Here is a 21,631-nt window from a genome sequence, read left to right as displayed (position 1 = left end):
GGTACGAAGGGGTTAAACACGTGGATGGTCATTGCTTGCACCACCTACCCTTTCAGATTGTTCCAAATGTCTGTACTTCTGTTTGGGAAACTAAATGTTTTCACTTGTTGCAAGCATTATTTCTCCAGTTTATATTATGTCCTCTTGTCTTTCCATCATCCAAAAAAATATTTTCCCTATCCACCTCTTCCAGTTTTCTAACACTGTTAACCCGCCCCATCCCGACGTTTTTGGACCTTTTTTTTTTTTTTTTTTGCCCAAACATCCGCTTTTGGTGAGAAACATTGAAAATTCATAGAGAAATCGCTCACCTGTGGTTTAAAATACGCAATTTAGGTATGTGTACTTCCTTACCTGACTGGGTTTTCTAACAGGCTGGCACCAAAGAAAACGAGTTCTATGGGAGGGTAACTATTTTATCCACTCATAAACAGTATTTATTTATTTACTTGGTACGAATTTATACATAGTACAAGAGTATATTGGTTTTCAAACAGTAATATAGGCATTATAAGCATTGTTTCACTCACTAACTCATCACCATTCATGACCTTTATTTTCCCACATTACCTGATCATCATTTCTGACTGATTCTTCCTCAAATGCTGTGTAAACTTTGTCCTCCACATTGTCATCGATTGGGGAATCACTCTGGCCCTGAATGTCTTTATTGACCAGGTCACTGGTAACAGGTGAATTGCCGAGACAATGGCGTGCAAGGGGGGGGGAAGAGATTTTGCGGTGTAAGGCATTGTTCCTGCTTGGCATCTTGTAGAGGAAGGTGTCCCGTGTATACATGTCAAAAATCACTCGCGAAATCACTCGTGAAAATTGAAAATTGTGCAAATTAGGGACCTTGCAATGTTGCCGCGTTAATTCACATCGCCGGGACGGCACAGGTTAAACACCGTAATCAGATCTCCTTTCTTTTTCTCTCACTGAGCGTTTGGTAATTTCGGCTTTTTCAGACTCACTTCATGAGATTTGGTAACATCTTAGTTGCCATTCTCTGTACCTTTTCCAATTTTTTAACATGCACATTCAGATGCAGTGACCATATGTTTATCTACTGCCAGACACCCTAATCCTGCAAGAGATTGCCACAAACGAATCGTCTCCTTATTGTCCTGTCCCCTGTCAATTCAGTGCCCTCCCCCCAACTTACCCCCCCCTCTCACTCTTAGCACCTCTTCGTTTCATCCCTCCATCTCATCTGCGATCTCCCCCACCTTCTTCCCTCTCCATCTCACTCACATACACTCTCCTCATCAGTCTGTCATTCTCCATTCTCTCTGCATGGCTGAACTACATCTGTATATTTCTCCTAATGCTTTCTATCACATCTACATTCACACCACGAGTCTCCTTCATTTCCTCATTTGTCAGTTTCTCTCTCTCTCTCCCCCCCCATGTAACTCCACATGCTCCTTTCAAATAACTCATTTCCGCTGCTCTCACTCTTGACTTGTGCCCTTCCAACAGGGTCCCAGCTTTGCTTCCATGCGTCAGAGTGAGTACCATAGTACTGTCATGCAGCGACTTCTTAATTTCCCTACTCACTTCCCTATTTCTTATCACTGCTTTCAAAGAACCAGCATCCTTTTATCCTTGTTGTACACTCTCAAGCACATCATCCTGATTTCAGTGAACCAGTATCCTATCCTCCCTGTCGTACCCTTTCAAGCACCTCATCCTCTAAACTTCCATACATACTCATCACATTACCCAAGTACTTAAATGCACTCACATTTTCCATTTCCTCACCATCCAGCCTCACTATGCATTCACTAACCTCACTTCTCTTGAAGACCACATCTTTATTCCACCTTGCATTCACCTTTACATTCCATTTCTTACATACTCTTCAAAACTCATTCGCCAACCCTTGCAGTTCTCCTTCATCTTCACTTACTGCTGCATATTCCAATTTTGGTCTTTATATGGTCGCAGTTATTTTTCAACGTTTCTTCATCCAGGTAGCTGAAAGCTGCTCTTATATTGGTCATCAATCAGTATGCTCCGCCAATTATATTTATATGCTTCTTTGGTGATAGATTGTCCTATATGGTTACTCCCAGGTCTTTCTTTTCCCTTGCTTTACTGACTCTTTCTCTTCCCATTGTATACTCACAACCAGGTCTTTTACCAGTTATTCCTACTGCTAAGACATTGCCTTTTGTTTTTTTCCCCATTAAACTCCATTTTCTACGTGTGGATCCAACTACTTATCCAAATCATTTTGCAACTCCATACAACTGTCACTGTTCTGGATTCACTTCATAATTTTTGCATCGTCTGCAAACATATTCATATACAGTAGCTGCTAAAGTCTTCTGGCATATCGTGTACATGTATCAAAAACATAGAGTAAGAGGAGCCGTAACTGAACCTTGTGGCAATCCAATAGTCACAGTCTTCTGTTGAGAATACTGGTCTCTTATAACTTCTCATTTGTTTTCCCACTAAATAATTTTCTATCCTTGTTAGCAAAATCACATTCATTCCAATAGTTTTTAATTTCTATAGCAACCTGTTATGCAGCACCCTATCAAATGTCTTCTTCAGTTCCAGTTATACACAGACTACCCAACCTTCTCTATCCTGTATGATATCCACCACTCTACTGTAAAAACTCGGCAGGTGTTTGACACATGGAGAGCCTTCCATGAATCCAAACTATTTTGCTGTTTTTACCTCATTTTCTCATAGGAACTTAATCTACCTTTTTCTGATAATTCTTTCACACAATGTACAAACAATGCTGGTGAGGGATGTCAGACTATAATTAAGTGGATCTTCTCTATCACTTTCTTTATAAATTGGCACTATAATTACACTTTTCCAGTGTATTGGAAAGTTTCATGTTTTCAGTAAACATTTAATAAAACAAAAGTGTTGATAGCTAGGGGCGGTGGAAGTACTGTCAAAGCAGAAGGAGTGTGGCCATGTGCAGTTTACCACAAGGGTGTGGGAAGTAACTCCATCTTGTGTAGTGTTTGTGATAAGTGGATGGATAAGAGAGGTAGTGGTATTAGTGGTAGGCTGCAAAATAATGGTGTTTTCTTGTGTTCGATGTGTTGGGGAGAGCATGTAGAGACTGTCATGCATGAAAGGATTGATCTTACTGGTGAGTCTTGAATTTGTGGAAGAGATTTGTTATTTAGAGGACATGTTATGTGCTGGAGGTGGGGCTGGAACTAGCATTGTTGCTGGGGGAAGGAATGGTTGGAGGAAGTTCAGGGAGCTGTTACATTTCATGATGTTGAGAGGGCTCTCCCTCCATGCTAAGGGATCTTTGTATGTGGCATGTGTTAGGAGTGTAATGCTCTGTAGGAGTGAGACCTGTGCAGTAAAGGAAGAGGATATTTGTAGGTTTAAACATACTGAAGTGACTAATTAGATGGATGTGTAGTACGTCCTTGAATGTGAAGCCTGTAGGCACTAGGATTATAATGAAGAGTTGAGAAGCAGGATGGGACCGGACTGTATTGATGCTGTGATGAGGTGGGGTAGATTGAGATGGTTTGAGCATGTGGAGAGGATGGTGGATGACATATGGGTGCGGAAGGTGAGATGTGTGAATGTTGGGAGTTGGGTTGCAAAAGACAGACAAAAAAAGACTTAGGATGAAGTCATAGAATGTGGCCTCAGGTATGAGGGGTTGAATAGGGAGGCTGCCAGAGATCGAGCAACATGGAGAGCACTAGGCGGCCAAGGCCGATGCATGCAAGCATGTTGGAGTTTATAAATGATATGATAAGTTAGCTACACCAGTTGATACATCTGTCAAACAATGCCATCTGGCCTCATGGCCTTTCTCTCATCTGATTCCCTCATCAGTTGTAAAATTTCATTTCTATCAAGCACTTGCAAACTACATATCCCTCCCTTCTTCACCTGATCCCATAAATTCACCTTCATTTATAAATATTGAATGTACCCTGTTTTTCATTATCACACCCATATCCTCATCCTTATCACATATCACTTGCCCATCTCTGTCTCAATTTGGTATCTCATACTTTCATTTTGCCATTTACAAGTTTGTTGAACAATTTTGGTTCCTCCTTAGTTTTAGTCTCCGTATCCTTCTCATATTTCATTTCTTCTTCTCCTTGTACCAATAAATAGTAATTTCTTGCCTCCTTGAGTTCATTTGATGCTCTCTGACTATACCTCTTTTATAACCTGTTCCATGTGGTATTTCTTTATTGTAAGGACACAAGTCAAGAGTGGGAGTAGTGGAAATGAGTTATTTGAGAGGAGCATGTGGAGTTACATGGAAAGACTGACTAATAAAGGAGGAAGTGAAGAAGCATTGTGATGTGGATGTGGAAGTGGCAGAGTGTTAGAAGCCATCCACAGAGGTGGTTTGGCCATGTGGAGAGGATGGAAAGTGAGAGACTAAACTGACTAGGAGTGTGTATGTGAGTGAGGTGGAAGGGGGAAGAGAGAGGGTAGACTGAGAGAGATGGAGTAGAGACATAGATGAGAGAGGAGGGTGTAAGTTGAGGAGAGGGCAGCAAAATGGCAGGGGATAGGGTGACACAGAGGCAATTAGTTTGTAGCCATCCCTTACAGAATTAAGAAATCTGGCAGTTGATAGATTGATAGAAATTCTTATTTACTTTGCCTTCCTATATTTATAATTAAACCATTCCTTTCCATATGGATAGCAATTTAGGGACATGTCTACTGAGACTCTCTTCACATGCTGTATACTCATCATAATTCCATATTTCTCATGGATATTTTCCATCATTGTCAGTTTGTGTGTGTGTGTGTGTGTGTGTGTGTGTGTGTGTGTGTGTGTGTGTGTGTGTGTGTGTGTGTGTGTGTGTGTAGCACAGTCGAAACTGGAAAAGATTTTCAGTGAAACTTCGCAGGATGGTTGCAATTGGGTTGGAGGTGGGCCTACTTCAGTTTTATGCAGATTGAAGTTTTCTAAAGGGATGTTTTGACCCCTAATTGTTACCATTATTTTTACAGCTCAGTGTCCCAATAGGGCCACAGAGCAATTGCTCCTGCATCATCGCATAAATCGTTGGTTTTCAGCAAAGCGAAGCATGGTCCATAAACAGCTCTCGGTAGGGCAGCTCAGCACTTGCCCAAATGAGATGACTCATTATGCCTTGATGAGCCTGGAGCAGGTCATCGCTCATCTATCTCTGGTTGATCTTTTTCCTACACTTCCTTTAGATTAGATTTGACTTCTGTTGAAACATTCAAGAGGCAGCTCAAAGCCTTTCTCATTTCAGGAAGCTCAGATCTGGTGAGAGGTGTCAAGACAGATGATTACAGTATACGATTTAATTGCTGCCACATCTGCTAGTGAAATGTGTATTGCATATGAGTGATGTAACAATTCTTGTAATTGTAAAAGTGTAAATATGTTTTGAGTGCTAATGGACTCCATAACCCCTGCTGCACTGCAGACCTCTTATGAGGCACAATGAAGGTTTGCATGGGCCATGCTGCATGCCTCATATGTGTTACAATTTACATGGGTTATAAAGCAGTTACTCAGAGGAGGTGTACTACCTTACAAATGATCATTGTGGCATAAATTAAAGGAAGAACTGGCACTTTAGATACAAAAGACCAGATCCTCCTCCTCCTCCTACCACCCTGTTTTCCTATCCTCCGTTTCAGTTTGCATGGTTATGTTTTCCTTTGGCTTTTTGTTTAATACCACCTTTTTCCTCCTCCTTTTTGCCTCACATATTCTGTTATCCGTTTCCTTTTTCCTCCCCTTTTCCTTCCTGTCTGTTTACCCTTCTGAGATGCTTTTTCTTTGCATGCCTTTTTTTTTTATGGTATCTTTTTCCATTCCTCCATATCTCTTCTCCTACTTTTCTGTTAGCTCACCTAGTTTGATTTCTGCAGCCTCCAATGGTGAAGTGTGAGACGAGACTGTGGCACCCTAACATTAGCGAGGAGGGCGAGATCTGCTTGTCCCTCCTGCGGCAGAATTCCATTGATGGCCTGGGTTGGGCTCCCACGAGGCGGCTCAAGGATGTTGTCTGGGGCCTTAGTAGTCTCTTTATGGTGAGTTCTGGGAACCAGCATCTGTGTGAGGCATAAATATACAAGTGTAAGTAGGGGAGAAGAATTGACCTAGTGTACTCTGTTTACATATTTAGGGCATGTGTATCACTTTTCTCCCTGATGCAGCTTATCAGAGAGCATGATCTGCAGGCAGAGAATCATAATCCTCTGTCACCGTAGTAAGATTAACTAACAGAGGGAAGCAAAAAAGTGTAAGAGGTTAAATGTTAGGCAAACTTTTGTCTCCACGTGCTGATATGCAGCTGGCTTTTATATATTTAAAACCCTGGATGAATGGATGGGAAGCAGAGGCATGGAGGAAGTAGAGAGGTGGAATAGAGAGTTATATGTAGAGAGGAGGAGAGAGGTGAAAAGATTAGTAAGAGAGAGTAAGAAGAGAGTGGATGAGGAGTTTGGAAGGAATTTTATGCGTAAAGCTGAGGGAATGTAAGAAAATGTTCTGAAATGAGGTTAAGAGAGTAAGAGAAAGTGATAAAGAACGTAGTAGGGGAGTGAAAGATAAAAATGGCTGATTACTGGTGGAGAAGGAAGAAAGAGTGAGCAGATGGAGAGAGTACTTTAAGGAATTGTTAAACATATAGAATGAAAATAACACTAGTATAAGTAGCTAGGAGTAGGAGAGACATGAGAAGGGAGGAAGAAATCAGTAGGATGGAAATAGTATAAGCAATGAATAAAGTCAAAATGGGTAAAGCCCAAGGAAGAGATGAAGTGTGTGGTGAAATGCTGATGCACGAGGGAGAGATAGTAGTATAATAGATATGGAAGATGTGCAGATTGGCCTGGGAGGAAGGTAGAGTCCCAGAGGATTGGAAGTCAAGTATAATTATTCCCCTGTATAAAGGAAAAGGGGAAAAAGAAGTGTGTGGTCATCATAGCGGCATTTATCTTCTTGATATAATAGGAAAAGCATATGGTAGGATACTTATTGGCAGATGTAGGGAAATAACTGAGGAATTAGTTGGAGAAGAATGGGGACGTTTCAGGAAGGGAAGAGGTTGTGTAGCTCAGATATTCACCCTAAGGTGTTTAGTGCAAAAGTTTCTAGAGAAGGGAAAGAAGTTTTTTATGCTGCTTTCATGGTTTTGGCAAAAGCATATGGCAGAGTGGATAGATGAGGAATGTGGAAAATATTAAAAAATATATGGAGTAAATGGGAAGCTGTTGAATGTTGTGAAGAATATGTATGAGGGCACTAGGACTGCAGTGCATGTAGATAGTGAAATGAGTGCATTTTTCTATCTGAATGTTGGATGGAAACGAGGATCTGTCATATCCATATGGTTGTTCAGTTTGAATATGGATAGAGTTATGAAAGAGATGCAAGGTAAGGTAGTGGATGATGGAGTGACCCTAATGAGAAAAGGCAATATTGGGAACTGCAAGGCTTGGTGAATGAGTGTGGAAGAGTATGTAAGAAACAGAATCTAAAGGTGAATGTAGGGAAGAGTAAATTTGTGGTCTTCGAGAGAAATGAGGCCACTGAACGCACAGTGAGGCTGGATGGTGAGGAAATGGAAATTGAATTGTGAATGCATTTAAGTATATGGATAGTGTGATGAGTAAGGATAGAAGTTTGGAGGGTGAAGTACTTGAATAATAATAAATCGGGAAGTGTGCATGAAAGTAAAAAAGTCACTACATGATGTAGTAGTGGTGATACCCACTATAATGTATGGAAAAGAAGCTTAGACCTTGGTGGAAAGACACAAGTGAAGAGTGAGAACTGTGGAAATGAGTTATTTGAGAGGAGCATGTGGAGTTAACTCCTAACCACCAGGTGTCAGTATGGTCCGAAACAAATGAGATCGTTGAAGCCGCCAGGTGTCAGTAGGAACCGCACTTGTTTTCCTGGCACAGTTTGAGTGGCCACCACTTTATCTCGTTACCAAAAGCTAGGGAGGGACTTGTGCCAGCTGAGCCAACCATACCTCAGTCTCTCTGACTTTCCAGATGTAAGGCAGTGTTTTCTTAACCCTTCTCTGAATCCGTTTCCACCTCACGTGTACTTTTGGCTCATTCATCCCTGCCAAACCTCTCTCCAAGGATACTAGGAAAGGACACAGTGATAGTGCCATTGGGCGTGCCAGACACCGGTGTGTTGAAAGCAAAGCCAAAATTGGGGCAGTGCACTAACGCACGAATACAGCCTACCTCTCACGCCAAAAGTTACTCCTCTTCATCACGTCCTTACTCATCGACACGATGACCTACAGGCCTGGGTATACTTTCATTCATAAGAAGAATAGTTGATGAGTAATACGGCCTTTAATTTGTTAGCTTCTCTGCTATAGTTTCCAAGATATTAAGGTTTGAAAACAGGCTATTTTCAGAAAAATTCCTGTAGTGAGAGAACAATGGTACAGTAAATAGCTCAGTGTGGAGGGGTTAATGGGGAGACAGACTGACTAATGAGGAAGCAAAGGAGCAATGTGGTGTGGATGTGAATGTGATAAAAAGTATTAGGAGAAATGCATTGGGGTGGTTTGTCCATGTGGAGAGGATGGAGAGTGAGAGACCAACTAGGAGAGTGTATGTGAGTTTGGTGGAGGGGGAGACTTAGGATTAGATGGTGGGATAGAGTAGAGAGGTATATGAGAGAGGAAGGTGTAAGTTTGGGGAAGGGCAGCAAAGTGGCAGGGAGACAGGGCAACATGGAAGCAGTTTGTTTGTGGCCACTCCTTACGGGATTGAGGCGTATGCAGATCGATAGTCAGAAAAACCCTACTGTGAAGGATGAAGCTGTGTACAGTTGGCTTGTGTATATATTCCCTGACCCTCAACCGCTGGAGAATGTGATATGCAGTTACGATTTAGGTGGACAGAGGCTGCCGGGTGATAGTATATGCCGCAAGTGCATTCCCGTCATTGTTTGAACTGGCTCATGTTTGATCTTGCCACCAAAGGGTAGGTAAAAACTCCTGCCAGTTCATGCAAGTGTACCTCAGTCTGTCCTGTGACTTTGCCAGGTGTAGAACAATGTTTTCTGAAACCTCCTCGTTTGATTCCGTTCCCACATCATGCAGACCCTTTGGCTCATCCACCCTTGCCAAGCCGCTGCCCAAAGACACAGCACTAGGAAAGGGCTTAGGGATAGTGCCATAGGGTATGCCTTGGATGCCACTGTGTCAAGTTTATCTGATAGTGGAGAAGTTATCTTGTTGAGAGCGAAGCCAAAGTTGGGGCTGTGTGCACACGCATGAAGACATCCTGCTTTAGTCGCTGAAAATTACATATTTTCACATCCCATACTCATTGATGCGACAACCTGCAGGCCTGGGGATGTTTCATCTCCAAGAAGAGTTGGTGAGTAATGTGGTCTTTAATTTGTTTCCCTAACTGTTATTCTTTCTGAGATACTGTATTAAGGTTTGAAAACGAGCAATTTGGGGAAAATTGACCGTACTGGAAGGGCTACCACGGTATAAATAGCCCGGCATCTAGGGGTTAATGTAAATCCAGCGTCATATATTCTAATACCTCTTAGTGATAGGTGGTGATGACCATCATCCATGCACTTGTTGTATTGCTGCCTACTTCTTCCTTCACTGCATTCCTTTTCTATATTTGCTCCCTCACTTCCCATTTCTTCCATCCTTCCAGACACATTTTATTACTCGTCTTTCCACTTCAGGTGGCGTTACACTGAGGGATAAACCTAATGGTTTTGTGCAACCCCGGGAACCATTTGCAATGCTGGGTGGCAACCTTATAACCAGATACTGGAGTGATATGTTAACTGAGTAGAGAAATGCAAATGCTTCCATCCAGGAATCAAACATCTGCACATTTCCCCACACCTTGCTGTGGTGCGGCACTGTTTACCACAGGAGAATATCTGTTCAATTCATTTATCATGCCCTCCCTACTTGGCTCTCACTTTAACTTACTTTCCTCCATTGACAGTATAGGTAGCGCTGGTTAGGTACAAGTAGGAAGTCAGACATAACAGTTCATTTACTCTAACATTCACAAAATGCATTTAAGGCTGACACTAAGTAGGTTTGTTTCACTACCCTAATAAGAGGTAGGGATTCCAAGGTTACTGAAAACTATCTCTTCATTTTCCCATTTATTCTAACTATCCTCTACAATTATGTACACTTTATTCATGATGTCAAAAGCAACAAATTCATATCCAATTCAGCAAATGCAGTGACCCATGTCTTCGATATTATCTCACACAAAATTAATGTGTTAAATCATACCACTGTACAACAGTATTCATCACTAAAACTAAAATTCATAAAGCAGAAATACTCCACACTGACTGAAGGCTCAGAGGATCGAATCCATCCAAGGGTCAGTGGTAGATATCAGGAAGGGCATCCGGTCATGAAATGATACACGCTCCAATCCAGAAGTCCTCTACCCAGGGGCAGCGCCTTAGCCCTTTGGGGATACCTGGCGTAAAACCAAAACTCATTTGTTAAGTGTCTCACACGCAGTCAGAGCATAACTCCTTTCCACAATGTTCTAAATTCATACACAAATCCAATCTCCAATTGTCACTTTAATATTGATTTCAGCTACGTTAGACTGACTGCTAGTTGTTGTACACACATTATATAGTAACATTTTAGCCACATCATGAACATCACTCTGCTGTAACAACATCTCATTATAACATCACATCACTAATATTACATCAATATAACATTACATCATTATAGCATTGCTTCATCATAGCATCACGTTATCATAGCATCACTTTATCTAAACATCACCTTGCTATAATGTCACTCCATCACTATGACACTACAAAAGAAAAATGTATTTTATGTAATATACCAATAACTATTTTACTGTTCCTAATTATTATGAATACTCCTTAACATAATTATCTGCATTAGCTCTGTGCCCTTCTACAGCATGAACACACCACCCTCAAAAACAGACTTACTCTCTAATGTTAACTTTTAGGTAGACAAGCTTGATTTAAAATATTATACTCCTTTTGTTGGTCCGTCCTGTTATACCCTTCCATGGTTCTGCACTTCGTGTACATTCTTTGTATAATTCACTTTTCTAATTCTTATCTCTCTTGCATTCTTCATTCCACTTTCCTTCTGTATTCCCTAACAAAGATGTTTACTCACTGTTACCATAGAGTTCCAAAACATCACTCATATCATTGTCATGGTAGGGTGTCTCAGATGGGCCCCTGCAGCCACTATGCTCTCCCTAGGCTGTCTTTGACTCTCACTCTCTGTACTATCTCTGCTCTCTCTCTCTGACTTCCAAACCTCCGTCACTAACTTATATTGGGAACAAGTACGGAGGGAAATAGACGTGTATTATTCATTTCCTTCGTTCACATTTCTCAGTGTTCTCTGTCGGGTTCGGTCCACAACAATGTGGGATAGTGTCTCTTTTCTGACACTAATTTACACCAAACATGGTTATCCCTTAGTCCTGCAGTATCCTTCCTTTCATCTGGCTTCCCCCCATAAAATACACATACAGACCTAAATAAGTGCAACATGACAACACAATCCACTTTGGCTTTTTCCCTCCTTATCTGGTTCCCACCCTTAGCACACGTAATTCTAATAACTGTAACAGCACAAGGCGATTAACGATAACTGTATGTCTCAACCCTTCTCCTCTTTCACTCTTCATTATTTCGTTTTTCACCATTCACAGTTCTGCAATGTCCCATAATTGTTCAAGGTGTCGCAAATATCTGTGCTTGTCCCTTATGTTTTCCGACATCCTTTATCTCTTGTTGAAGCTAGGACGACACGGTAGTTTTCGTTTTCTGCCTGTTGTGGTTGAGGTGTGAGTGGTTGTGGTCCGGCCATGGGTGAATCAGGCCTGTGTGGTGTGTACTCACCGCTTGCCTGGTGGGTGTCATCACCACCATTGTTGTTGTCGTTACCGTTATCGCTAATGCTGGCACAGCACGTGGGACTGTCCTGCAAGAGCAGTTGCTTGCATTCAGTTAATGGGTCTGCTCAGCCAGACAGACCAGTCATACTTAACAGCAACAACTAATATCTAGTACAGTCATGGACATTGAAAGCTAGACACTCTGGGGCTGAGCTGATAGTTTCTTTTTCATTTTCAATATTTCCACTAAATCTTCGTCCATATGAGCCGTATCCCCCAATCCTCATCCTTCCCACACCTGCTGTCCCATCCCAGGGGACAAGTTCTCTCTCTCTCTCTCTCTCTCTCTCTCTCTCTCTCAACCCCTGCTTCCCTCCTTTCTTTTCTTCCTCCTCCCTCCCTCATCTACCATCTCTGTCTATCACTCTCTCTCTCTCTCTCTCTCTCTCTCATGTGTGTGTGTGTGTGTGTGTGTGTGTGTGTGCAATCATTATCATGACTAATGGTATGCTCTGAATTGCAATGTAAAGATGAGGAGAAATATTGTGGAATCTTTGGCGAAAATTGTGGCAGAAGGGTGTAGGCAAGGATGAAGATGGACGTTAATTGGCCTGCAGGGAATTAATGACAGTTCCACATGCTGACGTCTAGAGGGGACTTCCTGCAGTTGTTTTCTATAAGCATGTTCCAGTGTTTTATTTATTTTATAATACTTATATCACAGTTAAGTTATACTTTGCATTGACATTATTATTCACTTCTACTGAACCTTGAGAGAGAGAGAGAGAGAGAGAGGGGGGGGGCTGGTCATTCCCAGGGGACAAGTGGTCACTCCTCACTCTCTCTCTCTCTCTCTCTCTCTAGCATGCAGACCCAAACTTAAAAGGAGTTGCCCAGCATAGGCCAACCGGCCTACTGCAGGTGTTCTCTTTAAATTATGTTCCAGTGTTTTTATTTTTTTATAAAATACTTATTTCACAGTAAACGCATACTTTTCACTGACATTATTCACTCCAACAGAACCATGAGAGAGAGAGAGAGAGAGAGAGAGAGAGAGCAGCTGCATTTATGAAGAATGAAGATGAGCTTCTCAGGTGTGTGTGTGTGTGTGTGTGTGTGTGTGTGTGTAGTGATAGCTGAGTAGCCTAGGGAAGAGGAGGGATGGGATTAACGTGATGGGGGGTGGGGGGTGGGGGAAAGGAGTCGTGAACGAAGTGACGGACAAGCTGAGGGAAAAGAGGAAATATGACATATGCCTTAACTCACCTGTCCAGGTTTCTCTGTCCATGACTGTACAGTGGAAGCTCGATTATGCAGGTTTGGATTATCCAGGTTTCGATATATCTGGGCCTTGACCGAATGGTTCAGTGGTACAGTAATACATAAAATTATCAATACGATAGCTCCAGTTTAAACAGCAAGCATCCGGTTGCTAGCGAATGAGCCACTGGTAAACGAGCATGAGTCTACCCCCCACCCACACCTCCTGCTCACAACTTGATCACAAGGGTGGTGGGGTGGAGTTTGGTGAGGGAACTGGTAACCTGACCTAACCTAATCTAGCTTGACTACCTAATAATTTAACTGAACCTAACCTAACCTAACCTGGTCTGCAGTTGGGAAAATGGGAAACAAAATCCACCTTTGAGTACATTTAATAAGCTTCTTCCATTATGCCGGAAAAAATTGTAGGTACGGCTTAAGGAAAGTAATGATAATAAAGGAAGAAATGTTTCAGCAAAAGAAGGTAATATACCACCCTCAAAATAGCCAGAAGAATACAGAAAACAAACTAGAGGAATATAAATTGATTGGTAAGGTCTTTAGGCTGTATGCTTAGACAAAAATTTATGGGTTTCACAATTTTAGGGGACAGAATGGAACAAAAATGTTTGCTGATCAGAAAAAATTACTCTTTCATCAGATGTGTCCTCGTAAGTTAGCATTCAGTTCCACATTCTTCGTTCGATATCGTGCATCCCAGCACATTTCAGACTGACTGAGCATACAGTTATTTTTTGCTCTTTAAAGTTAAATGTACATTTACTGCTCATTCTTTTGTTCGTTCTTATGTGTATATGTGAAAGAGAGAGTATTGGTACAAACAGTAATGTATTCCATTAACCCCTTCATAGCTGCCAGCTTTGAACAACGCTTTACTGTACTGGTGTCAGTGACGTTGAGTTAGGGTGAGCTGTAAAAAAATGTGAACAATTATGGGAAGGGAATGAAGGTCACTGGCATGTTTGCACTACCCTACTCTACCATCCCAAGCGGTCATGCAGTCACTTCAGCCCACATGTTTTCATCAGTATTTTACATACTAATGTAAAATGTGCCCAAATTTTATTAATTCTTTCACGAATCATAGCAAATCACAGGATGGGTTTATATTTAAAAAAAAAAAAAAAAAGGTGTGCCAGACAAGTGTTTTCACAGCTGTAAGAAAAAGACTTGATTTTAGAACTTAAAAAAAAAAATGGTCCTGAGGCCAGCTACGGAAGCACACAAATTTTTGAACTCATGGCCATTGAGGGGGCTAAATATATACTTTACGTTAAGCAGTAAATGCACCTTACCAAATCAGTTCTTCCTAATAGTCTGTTACATTTTTTTAATTATTTCTGGGTTGGTATATAAATGTTTCTAGTTAAATGTGCTTCCCTGTTGTTTTTAGCTGTTCTGCTGCAACAACACTTGTTTGATTCATTGACGTAATGGCAGAAGGGAGTGTTCTAACCCAAGTGTTTAACTAAACCTGGCCTAACCTAGCTTATCTGTACCTCATAATTTAACCTAATCTAAAATTGGGAAACGAAATCCACATTTGAGTATGTTGAGTTTCTTCCATTGCCCTGGAAACAGTCGTTGGTACGACTTTAGGAATGTGATGATAATAACGGGGTGGAAATTTTTTGGCAAGAAGTAATTTACCAAACTGAAAATAATGAGAAAAATACAGAAACATGCTGGAGGAATATGAATTGTACTGGTAAGGTCTTTCTGCTGTTCAAAGTATACATTGACTGGTAAATAAATAACAGTACTTGGAGGAATAGAAGAAGGGAAAGACAAGAGGAAGGAGTAGTTGCAAGGAGAGTGGAAAGGTTACAAGAAGATGAGAAAAAGGCAGAGTATAAGAGAGAAGTGGAGGAACGATTGGGCAAATATGAATTGGAGCAGATGGGAGACGTGGAAGGTGTGTGTAGGATATTTACGAAGAAATATGTGCAGCATGTGATGTGGTGTGTGGAAGGAAGAGAAGATGGAGGGGGGGTGCAAGGAACAGCGTGGTGGACTGAAGAGGTGAGACAGGCTGTGGCACAAAAGAAGAAAGCATACAATGCATGGATGAGAAATAGGGGCTAGGAAGAAGTTGAGAGGCGGAAGAGAGAGTTATATGTAGAAAGAAAGAGAAAGGTGAAAAGATTAGTAAGAGAAAGAAGAGAGTGGATGAGGAATTTGGAAGGAATTTGAGTGTAAAGTGGAGGGACTGTAAGAAAATGTTCTGGAAAGAGGTGAAAAGAGTAAGACAGGGTGGAAGTGAAGTTAGCAGGGGAGTGAAAGATAAAAATGGTAGATTACTAGTGGAGAAGGGAGAAAAAGTGAGCAGATGGAGAGAAGACTTTAAGGAATTGTTGAACTTAGAGGATGGAAGTAATGCGAGTATAAGTGGCTGGGGAATGGGTGGGAGAAGAAGGGAGGTGAGAAGGCAGGAAGAAATCAGTAGGATAGAAGTTGTGGAAGCAATGAAGAAAGTTAAATCGGGGAAAGCCCCAGGAATTGATGGAGTGTGTGGTGAAATGCTGAAGCATGGGGGAGAGATAGTAGTAGAATGGATGTGGAAGATGTGCAGATTGGCCTGGGAGGAAGGTAGAGTCCCGGAGGATTGGAAGTCAGGTATATTTATTCCCTTGTACAAAGGAAAAGGGGAAAAAGAAGTGTGTGGTAATCATAGGGGCATTTGCCTTCTTAGTATACTAGGAAAAGTGTATGGTAGGATACTTATTGACAGAGTTAGAGAAAGAACAAAGAAATTAGTTGGAGAAGAACAGGGAGGCTTTAGGAAGGGAAGAGGTTGTGTAGATCAGATATTCATTCTTAGATCTTTAGTGGAAAAGTTTCTAGAGAAGGGAAAGAAGTTGTATGCGGCTTTCATGGATTTGGAGAAAGCATATGATAGGGTGGATAGACAAGGATTTTGGAAAGTGTTAAGAATATATGGAGTAGATGGGAAGTTGTTGAATGCTGTGAAGAGTATGTACGATGGTGCGAAGGCTGCAGTGCGTGTGGATGGTGAACTAAGTGAATTTTTCTCTTTGAAAGTTGGGTTGAAACAGGGATGTGTCATGTCTCCATGGTTGTTCAATCTGTACATGGATGGGGTAATAAAAGAGGTACAAGATAGTGCAGTGGATGTTGGAGTGGCCCTGGTGAGAGAGGATGGTGTTTGGAAACTCCCTGTACTGTTGTTTGCAGATGATAGTGTGTTGTTGAGTGAAGACGAAGGGGAGCTGCAAGGCTTGGTGGATGAGTTTGGGAGAGTGTGTAAGAAATGGAATCTAAAGGTGAATGTAAGGAAGAGTAAAGTGATGGTCTTTGAGAGAGGTGAAGTCAGTGAATGTACAGCGAGGTTGGATGGTGAGGAATGGGAAAATGTGAGTACGTTTAACCCCTTAAACGCGGATCGTCTCGTTTGCGACGCTCGGCAAAAAGGACATAACGGCGGATCGTCGCATTTGCGATTCTAGTAAATTTTGAATAACTGCGGGCAAGGAGGCTCCAGCTGGTATTGTCTATCAGTACCACCACCCTTTAGCTACAATTAGCATACTTTACCTTTGTACTACTGACCTCAGTTGTTGCCAAGTATCGCGTTTTTCCCCCGTCACCCCCCCACCACGGCCCGGCCAGCCTGGCTGTGATACATGGCAGCACTCTGAGCGCTCAGAACTGTAAATCTGCGCTCTCCTCTCACAAGCAGTTTATGCTAATAGGAAACGCTTGTTTCCCCAGTTGTAACACTAGCTTTTTTTCTCACGGTTTGCCCCTGTTTAGTGTCAGTTTACTGCAGGCTTTCAAAGTGACATTATGGCGAGTTCTAGCTCTTCCCAGTCAGTGCAAGCGGCCGACAGGAACGAGAATAAAGTGGCGGGCGTAAGGCAGAATAAAAAGCGCGCCATGGTGATCTTTTGGGAAGTAATATGATTGAAAATAATGTAGTATACATGTTTTTAGCTGTGAAAATGGAAATGTTTGTTGAGTGATGGGAAGACCGCCGCCACGGTGCATGTCGGCCGTATGCTCCGTTGATTTTAGCCTTATTTTCAGTGCTTATTGTACAAATACGGATTCCAAACTACCTTTATGTTGTAGTATAAAGTTTACTGTGACAGAATGAGGCTGTGGTAGAGGGGAAACCAGGTTGCTGGAGGTGTGAAAGTGAAGATTTGGTTACCCAACTTTGCAAGTCTCCACAAGTCCTTGGGTAGTCCACGAAGGCTCAACACCTGTCTCTGGAGAAAGTTGAATGTAAGTACTATCTGCCATACCAAGTATAATGTTCTAGGGTTAATCTCTGATTTTTGGCTAATATTTTCCTACAGGTACTCAGACCGCGATACAACCCCGCCACTCGGGGGGGGGTCGACTGTTCACGGCCGCGTTTAAGGGGTTAAGTACTTGGGTAGTGTGATGAGTAAGGATGGAGGTTTGGAGGGTGAAGTGCTTGAAAGGGTACATCAGGGAAGAAAGGTTGCTGGTTCTTTGAAAGCAGTGATAAGAAACAGGGAAGTGAGCATGGAAGTGAAAAAGTTACTACATGACAGTATTGTGATACCAACTCTAACATATGGAAGTGAAGCTTGGACGTTGTTGGAAGGACACAAGTCAAGAGTGAGAGCAGTGGAAATGAGTTATTTAAGAGGAGCCTGTGGAGTCACATGGAGAGACAGGCTGACGAATGAGGATATAAAGGAGCGTCGTGGTGTGGATGTGGATGTGATAGGAAGCGTTATGAGGAACACACTGAGGTGGTTTGGCCATGTGGAGAGGATGGAGGATGAAAGACTGACGAAGAGAGTGTATGTGAGTGAGGTGGAGGGGGGGAAGAGGGAGGGGGAGGCCGAGGATGAGATGGAGGGATGGGGTGGAGAGGTATATGAGAGAGGGCGGGGTGAGTTGGGAGCAGGGCAGTGAAATGGCGGGGGACAGGGCGACTTGGAGATGATTTGTTTATGGCCATCCCAAACGGGATTGAGGCGTCTGGCAATAGATAGATAGTGCTTTTTTTCCACCGAATTAATCATGATTTCGGACTATTCGGGCACCCCTTCCCATCTTATAGCCTGGATAATCGAGCTATCTCGATTGAGTAATGAGTGAGTGGATGTATGACCCGTTTCCTTTTTCACTTTGTCTGCATTTGATCATTCTTTTTCCTTTCCCTGGGTTATACTTATCCTCTCCATTAGTGGAAAAATAGGTTATGATGATGACAGCAGTGATAACTTGGCTGGTTGATCAATGAAATAATGGAACTGAATAAACAGAATACATAAAGGGTTTTGTGGGATAGGACGGTGTAATAGTTTAGTGATCATTTGTAGTCAGTCCTTTTAACATTGCTTGTGACATTTCTTTATCACAATATATGTAACAGAATAACCAGTACAGTAATCAAATGTAGAATATTGACAAGGTAGCTGTAAAATATTGTTGTGAAGGAGTTGCAACTGAGTAGTGTAAAACTAGTGAAGTGCCATGTCTGGTGTGCAACAGTTTTGTTTTATATTGAGTGAAACTGGAAAGTCAGCTGTATAGATAGTAACAGAACTTTAATGGACAGTCTTTTGTCATGCACTGGAACTGAGTAGCAGAAGAAAGAAATGTGATGTAATGAGAATTTGCTCAACAATATACCAGTTCCATTGCTAAGAAAAATTCATAATCTTCCAACAGGATCTTCTAAACTTTGATGACCCGCTAAACATAGAGGCAGCGGAACACTACCAGCGGGACAAAGAATCGTTCAGGCGGAAAGTTAGGGAATACATCGACAAGTACACCACCAAGCGATGAGCCAATGAAAAACAGTACTTAGGCAGTGGTTTATGTAAATATTTTATGTCTTTTTTGCTCTTTGTCTGTTTGTGCGAGAAAATTATTAACATTTACTTCAATTGGTAGCATTTGAACTGTTGGTAGGTATTTGTAAATATTTCACTTCTCTCTCACTCTTTCCCTCCTTCTTGTTTGGAGAGTTAAGCTATGGTTTGACATCTATAGCAGACTTCTTTTTGGTAATGTCCGTGTAAATATTTTATCTTTGTTGCGCTATCTCATATTTATGAAGAAAGTTAGGGAAAAAGTCAGTGTTTACACCAAGCAGAGAAACTTTGACCCTCATATGGTGTTTTTGTAAATACTCAGCCTATTCTTTGCTTTTTTTCCCCTTTCTGGAAAGTTGGGGAACAAATTGACAACTGCCAGGCAAACAAACCATACTCTTTAGACAGTGTTCATGTAAATATTTTATCTGTCATAGATTTTATTCCCTCAAAGAGTGCAAGGCTTGGGAATAAAACAGGAATGAGTAGCGTAGCACAGGCAGGAAGAGCTAGTCTTGACCTCATTTGTATGAGTATACATCATCTGTATATTTTAAAGTTTTTGTTGCTGACGTTTTAGAAGCAGGTGAAATATCTCTTCAGATTTTGATCTTGGATGAGCTATGCCAGTTCAGGTACTGTTGATGTTATGTTTTATGAGCATGTTGAACTTAGAAGAATACCATAAGATGATGAGGATTTGGTGTTACTTTTAGTGAGAACTGTGAATTTCTCATTTAATTTGTTTTGATAAAGTAAAATGACAGTAAACAGCTTGTTGGCTTCAGGTTTTAGAGATGAAACCAGAAATTATGCCTCAGCATTAATTAAAAGTGGTGTTTGGCACATTTTCCCAGCTTCAGGCTCCTGATATATTCCCAGTCATGTGTGAGACATATTTACTAGTTACGAGGTCATTTTGATGTTCAGGAATTGTAGTTAAGCCACTAGATTTTTATATATTTCCAGCTTTAGGCTCATGGTGTTATTTTTGGATTTGTGTGACATTTTTAAGAAAATGATTTTTCTAACCCCCATTTTGGGTGTTAGAATTTAGTCTGTAGATTTTTAAAGTTTTTGTTTTGTTTAATATAATATTAGGGTATTCCACTGTGGCAGCTAGCTGTAAGAAATTATGGGCATTACTTTGTGGCAGATGAAACCGAGAGATTAATAGGTGTATGTATGATAATGTATGTTTCTTCACTGTCTAATCCTTTGCTGAATGATGATATACCCTTTGAAAATGTTGCTAGGATTCCGGTTTGATAAAGAAACTGGTTTTGTCATATAAATCACCATGTTCTGTATAGTTGATGGACCAGCAACTGAAAAGAACAGAAAATACACTGATTACTACCATTGTTCAGATTAACCCTCCTAGGACCAAAAGACAAGTTTCATCCAACAGCCCCCCTCCCCCTCTTCCCATGCAGCTGTGCACCAGAAATTTATAACTGTTTATTTTGCTGCCTTAAGTTTTGCATCTACCTCCAAGTTTCTTTTTCTTCAGTACTCCTAAGTAGTTGTACTTCCATTTGCTGGTGCAACAAGACTAGCTGAGGCTGGAGCTGGCTTTGGGGCTAGGGTAAGGAGTGGTTGAAGGAAGTTCAGGGAGCTGTTGCCTCTCCTAACATTGAGAGGGCTCTCCTTCTGTGCTAAGGGATCTTTTTATGTGGTATGTGTAAGAAGTGGAATGCTGCATGGTAGTGATACTTGGACAGTAAAGGAGATAGGAAGAGGATATTTGTAAGCTCAAATATGCAGAAATGACACTGATATGTAATGCATCCTTGAATGCGAGGCCTGGGGGGTGGGCAAGGATTGTGATTGAAGTGTTGAGAGGAAGGATAGGCCTTGAATGTATTAGTGTGTTGAGAGGAAGGATGGGCCTTGAATGTATTAGTGTTGTGCTGACGAGGAGTAGTTTGATATGGTTTTGGCATGTTGAAAGGATGGAAGACAATAGAATTGGGGATGCAAAAGGTGAGAAGTGAAAACGTTGAGGGTATGGTTGCAATTGGCAGTCCAAAAATTATTTTGAAGAGATCTTAGAGTGTGACAAGAAATGAGGGTGCGGAAGGTAAGAAGTGTGAATCTTGAGGGTAGGGTTACAAGAGGTAGGCCATAAAAAGAGTGGGACAAGGTCATACAGTGTGATCTCAGTGATAAAGGACTGAATAGGGGGGCGGGCAGAGATCGATCAGTGTAGTGAGCTACCATTAGGTGACCAAGGTCAATGCGTGCAAGTATGTTGGAGCCTTTATAAACAATACAATTTTACTAGACCTTTTTTACCTCACCTTTTGAGATAAAAATATACTTGTTTTGTGATACTGTGCTGGGAGAAAGTTATATATAATTTCCTTCCTTACATATTAGAAAATCCTGCTTGTTCTTCTCTTAAAATTTAGAAAGGGTCGAGGTTGTAATGATCAGATTTTTATTGTAAGGCATCTAATGCAACAAGTTAATGAGATGAAAATGCCATTTATTATGTGTTTTGTGGATTTTGTAAAGGCGTTTGATAGTGTTTCAGGTGGAGCTGTGTTGAAAATTACGAGATTCTGTGGTATACCAGAGAAGTTTGTAAATATTATTAGAAGCCTGCATGAAGGTAC

General features: G+C 41.4%; 1 protein-coding gene across 1 annotated transcript in view; it reads left to right on the top strand.

The window, feature by feature from the left end:
• LOC145402129 (NEDD8-conjugating enzyme UBE2F-like) overlaps positions 1-21,272 on the top strand; it is a 206,461-nt gene extending 185,189 nt beyond the window's left edge. Inside the window, exons 4-5 of the mRNA XM_080274244.1 lie at positions 5,887-6,048; positions 18,862-21,272. Coding sequence (XP_080130370.1) covers positions 5,887-6,048; positions 18,862-18,981 — 282 coding nt within the window. The 3' untranslated portion in view covers positions 18,982-21,272. The remainder of the gene's footprint in view (positions 1-5,886; positions 6,049-18,861) is intronic.
• Positions 21,273-21,631: the final 359 nt, after the last annotated feature.

This window comes from Coenobita brevimanus, chromosome 57, assembly GCF_032717465.1.
Source record: "Coenobita brevimanus isolate Jiangsu-jjx chromosome 57, ASM3271746v2, whole genome shotgun sequence".
In the NCBI taxonomy this organism is placed as follows: Eukaryota; Metazoa; Arthropoda; class Malacostraca; order Decapoda; family Coenobitidae; genus Coenobita; species Coenobita brevimanus.
This window is presented reverse-complemented; position numbering and strand designations above follow the sequence as displayed.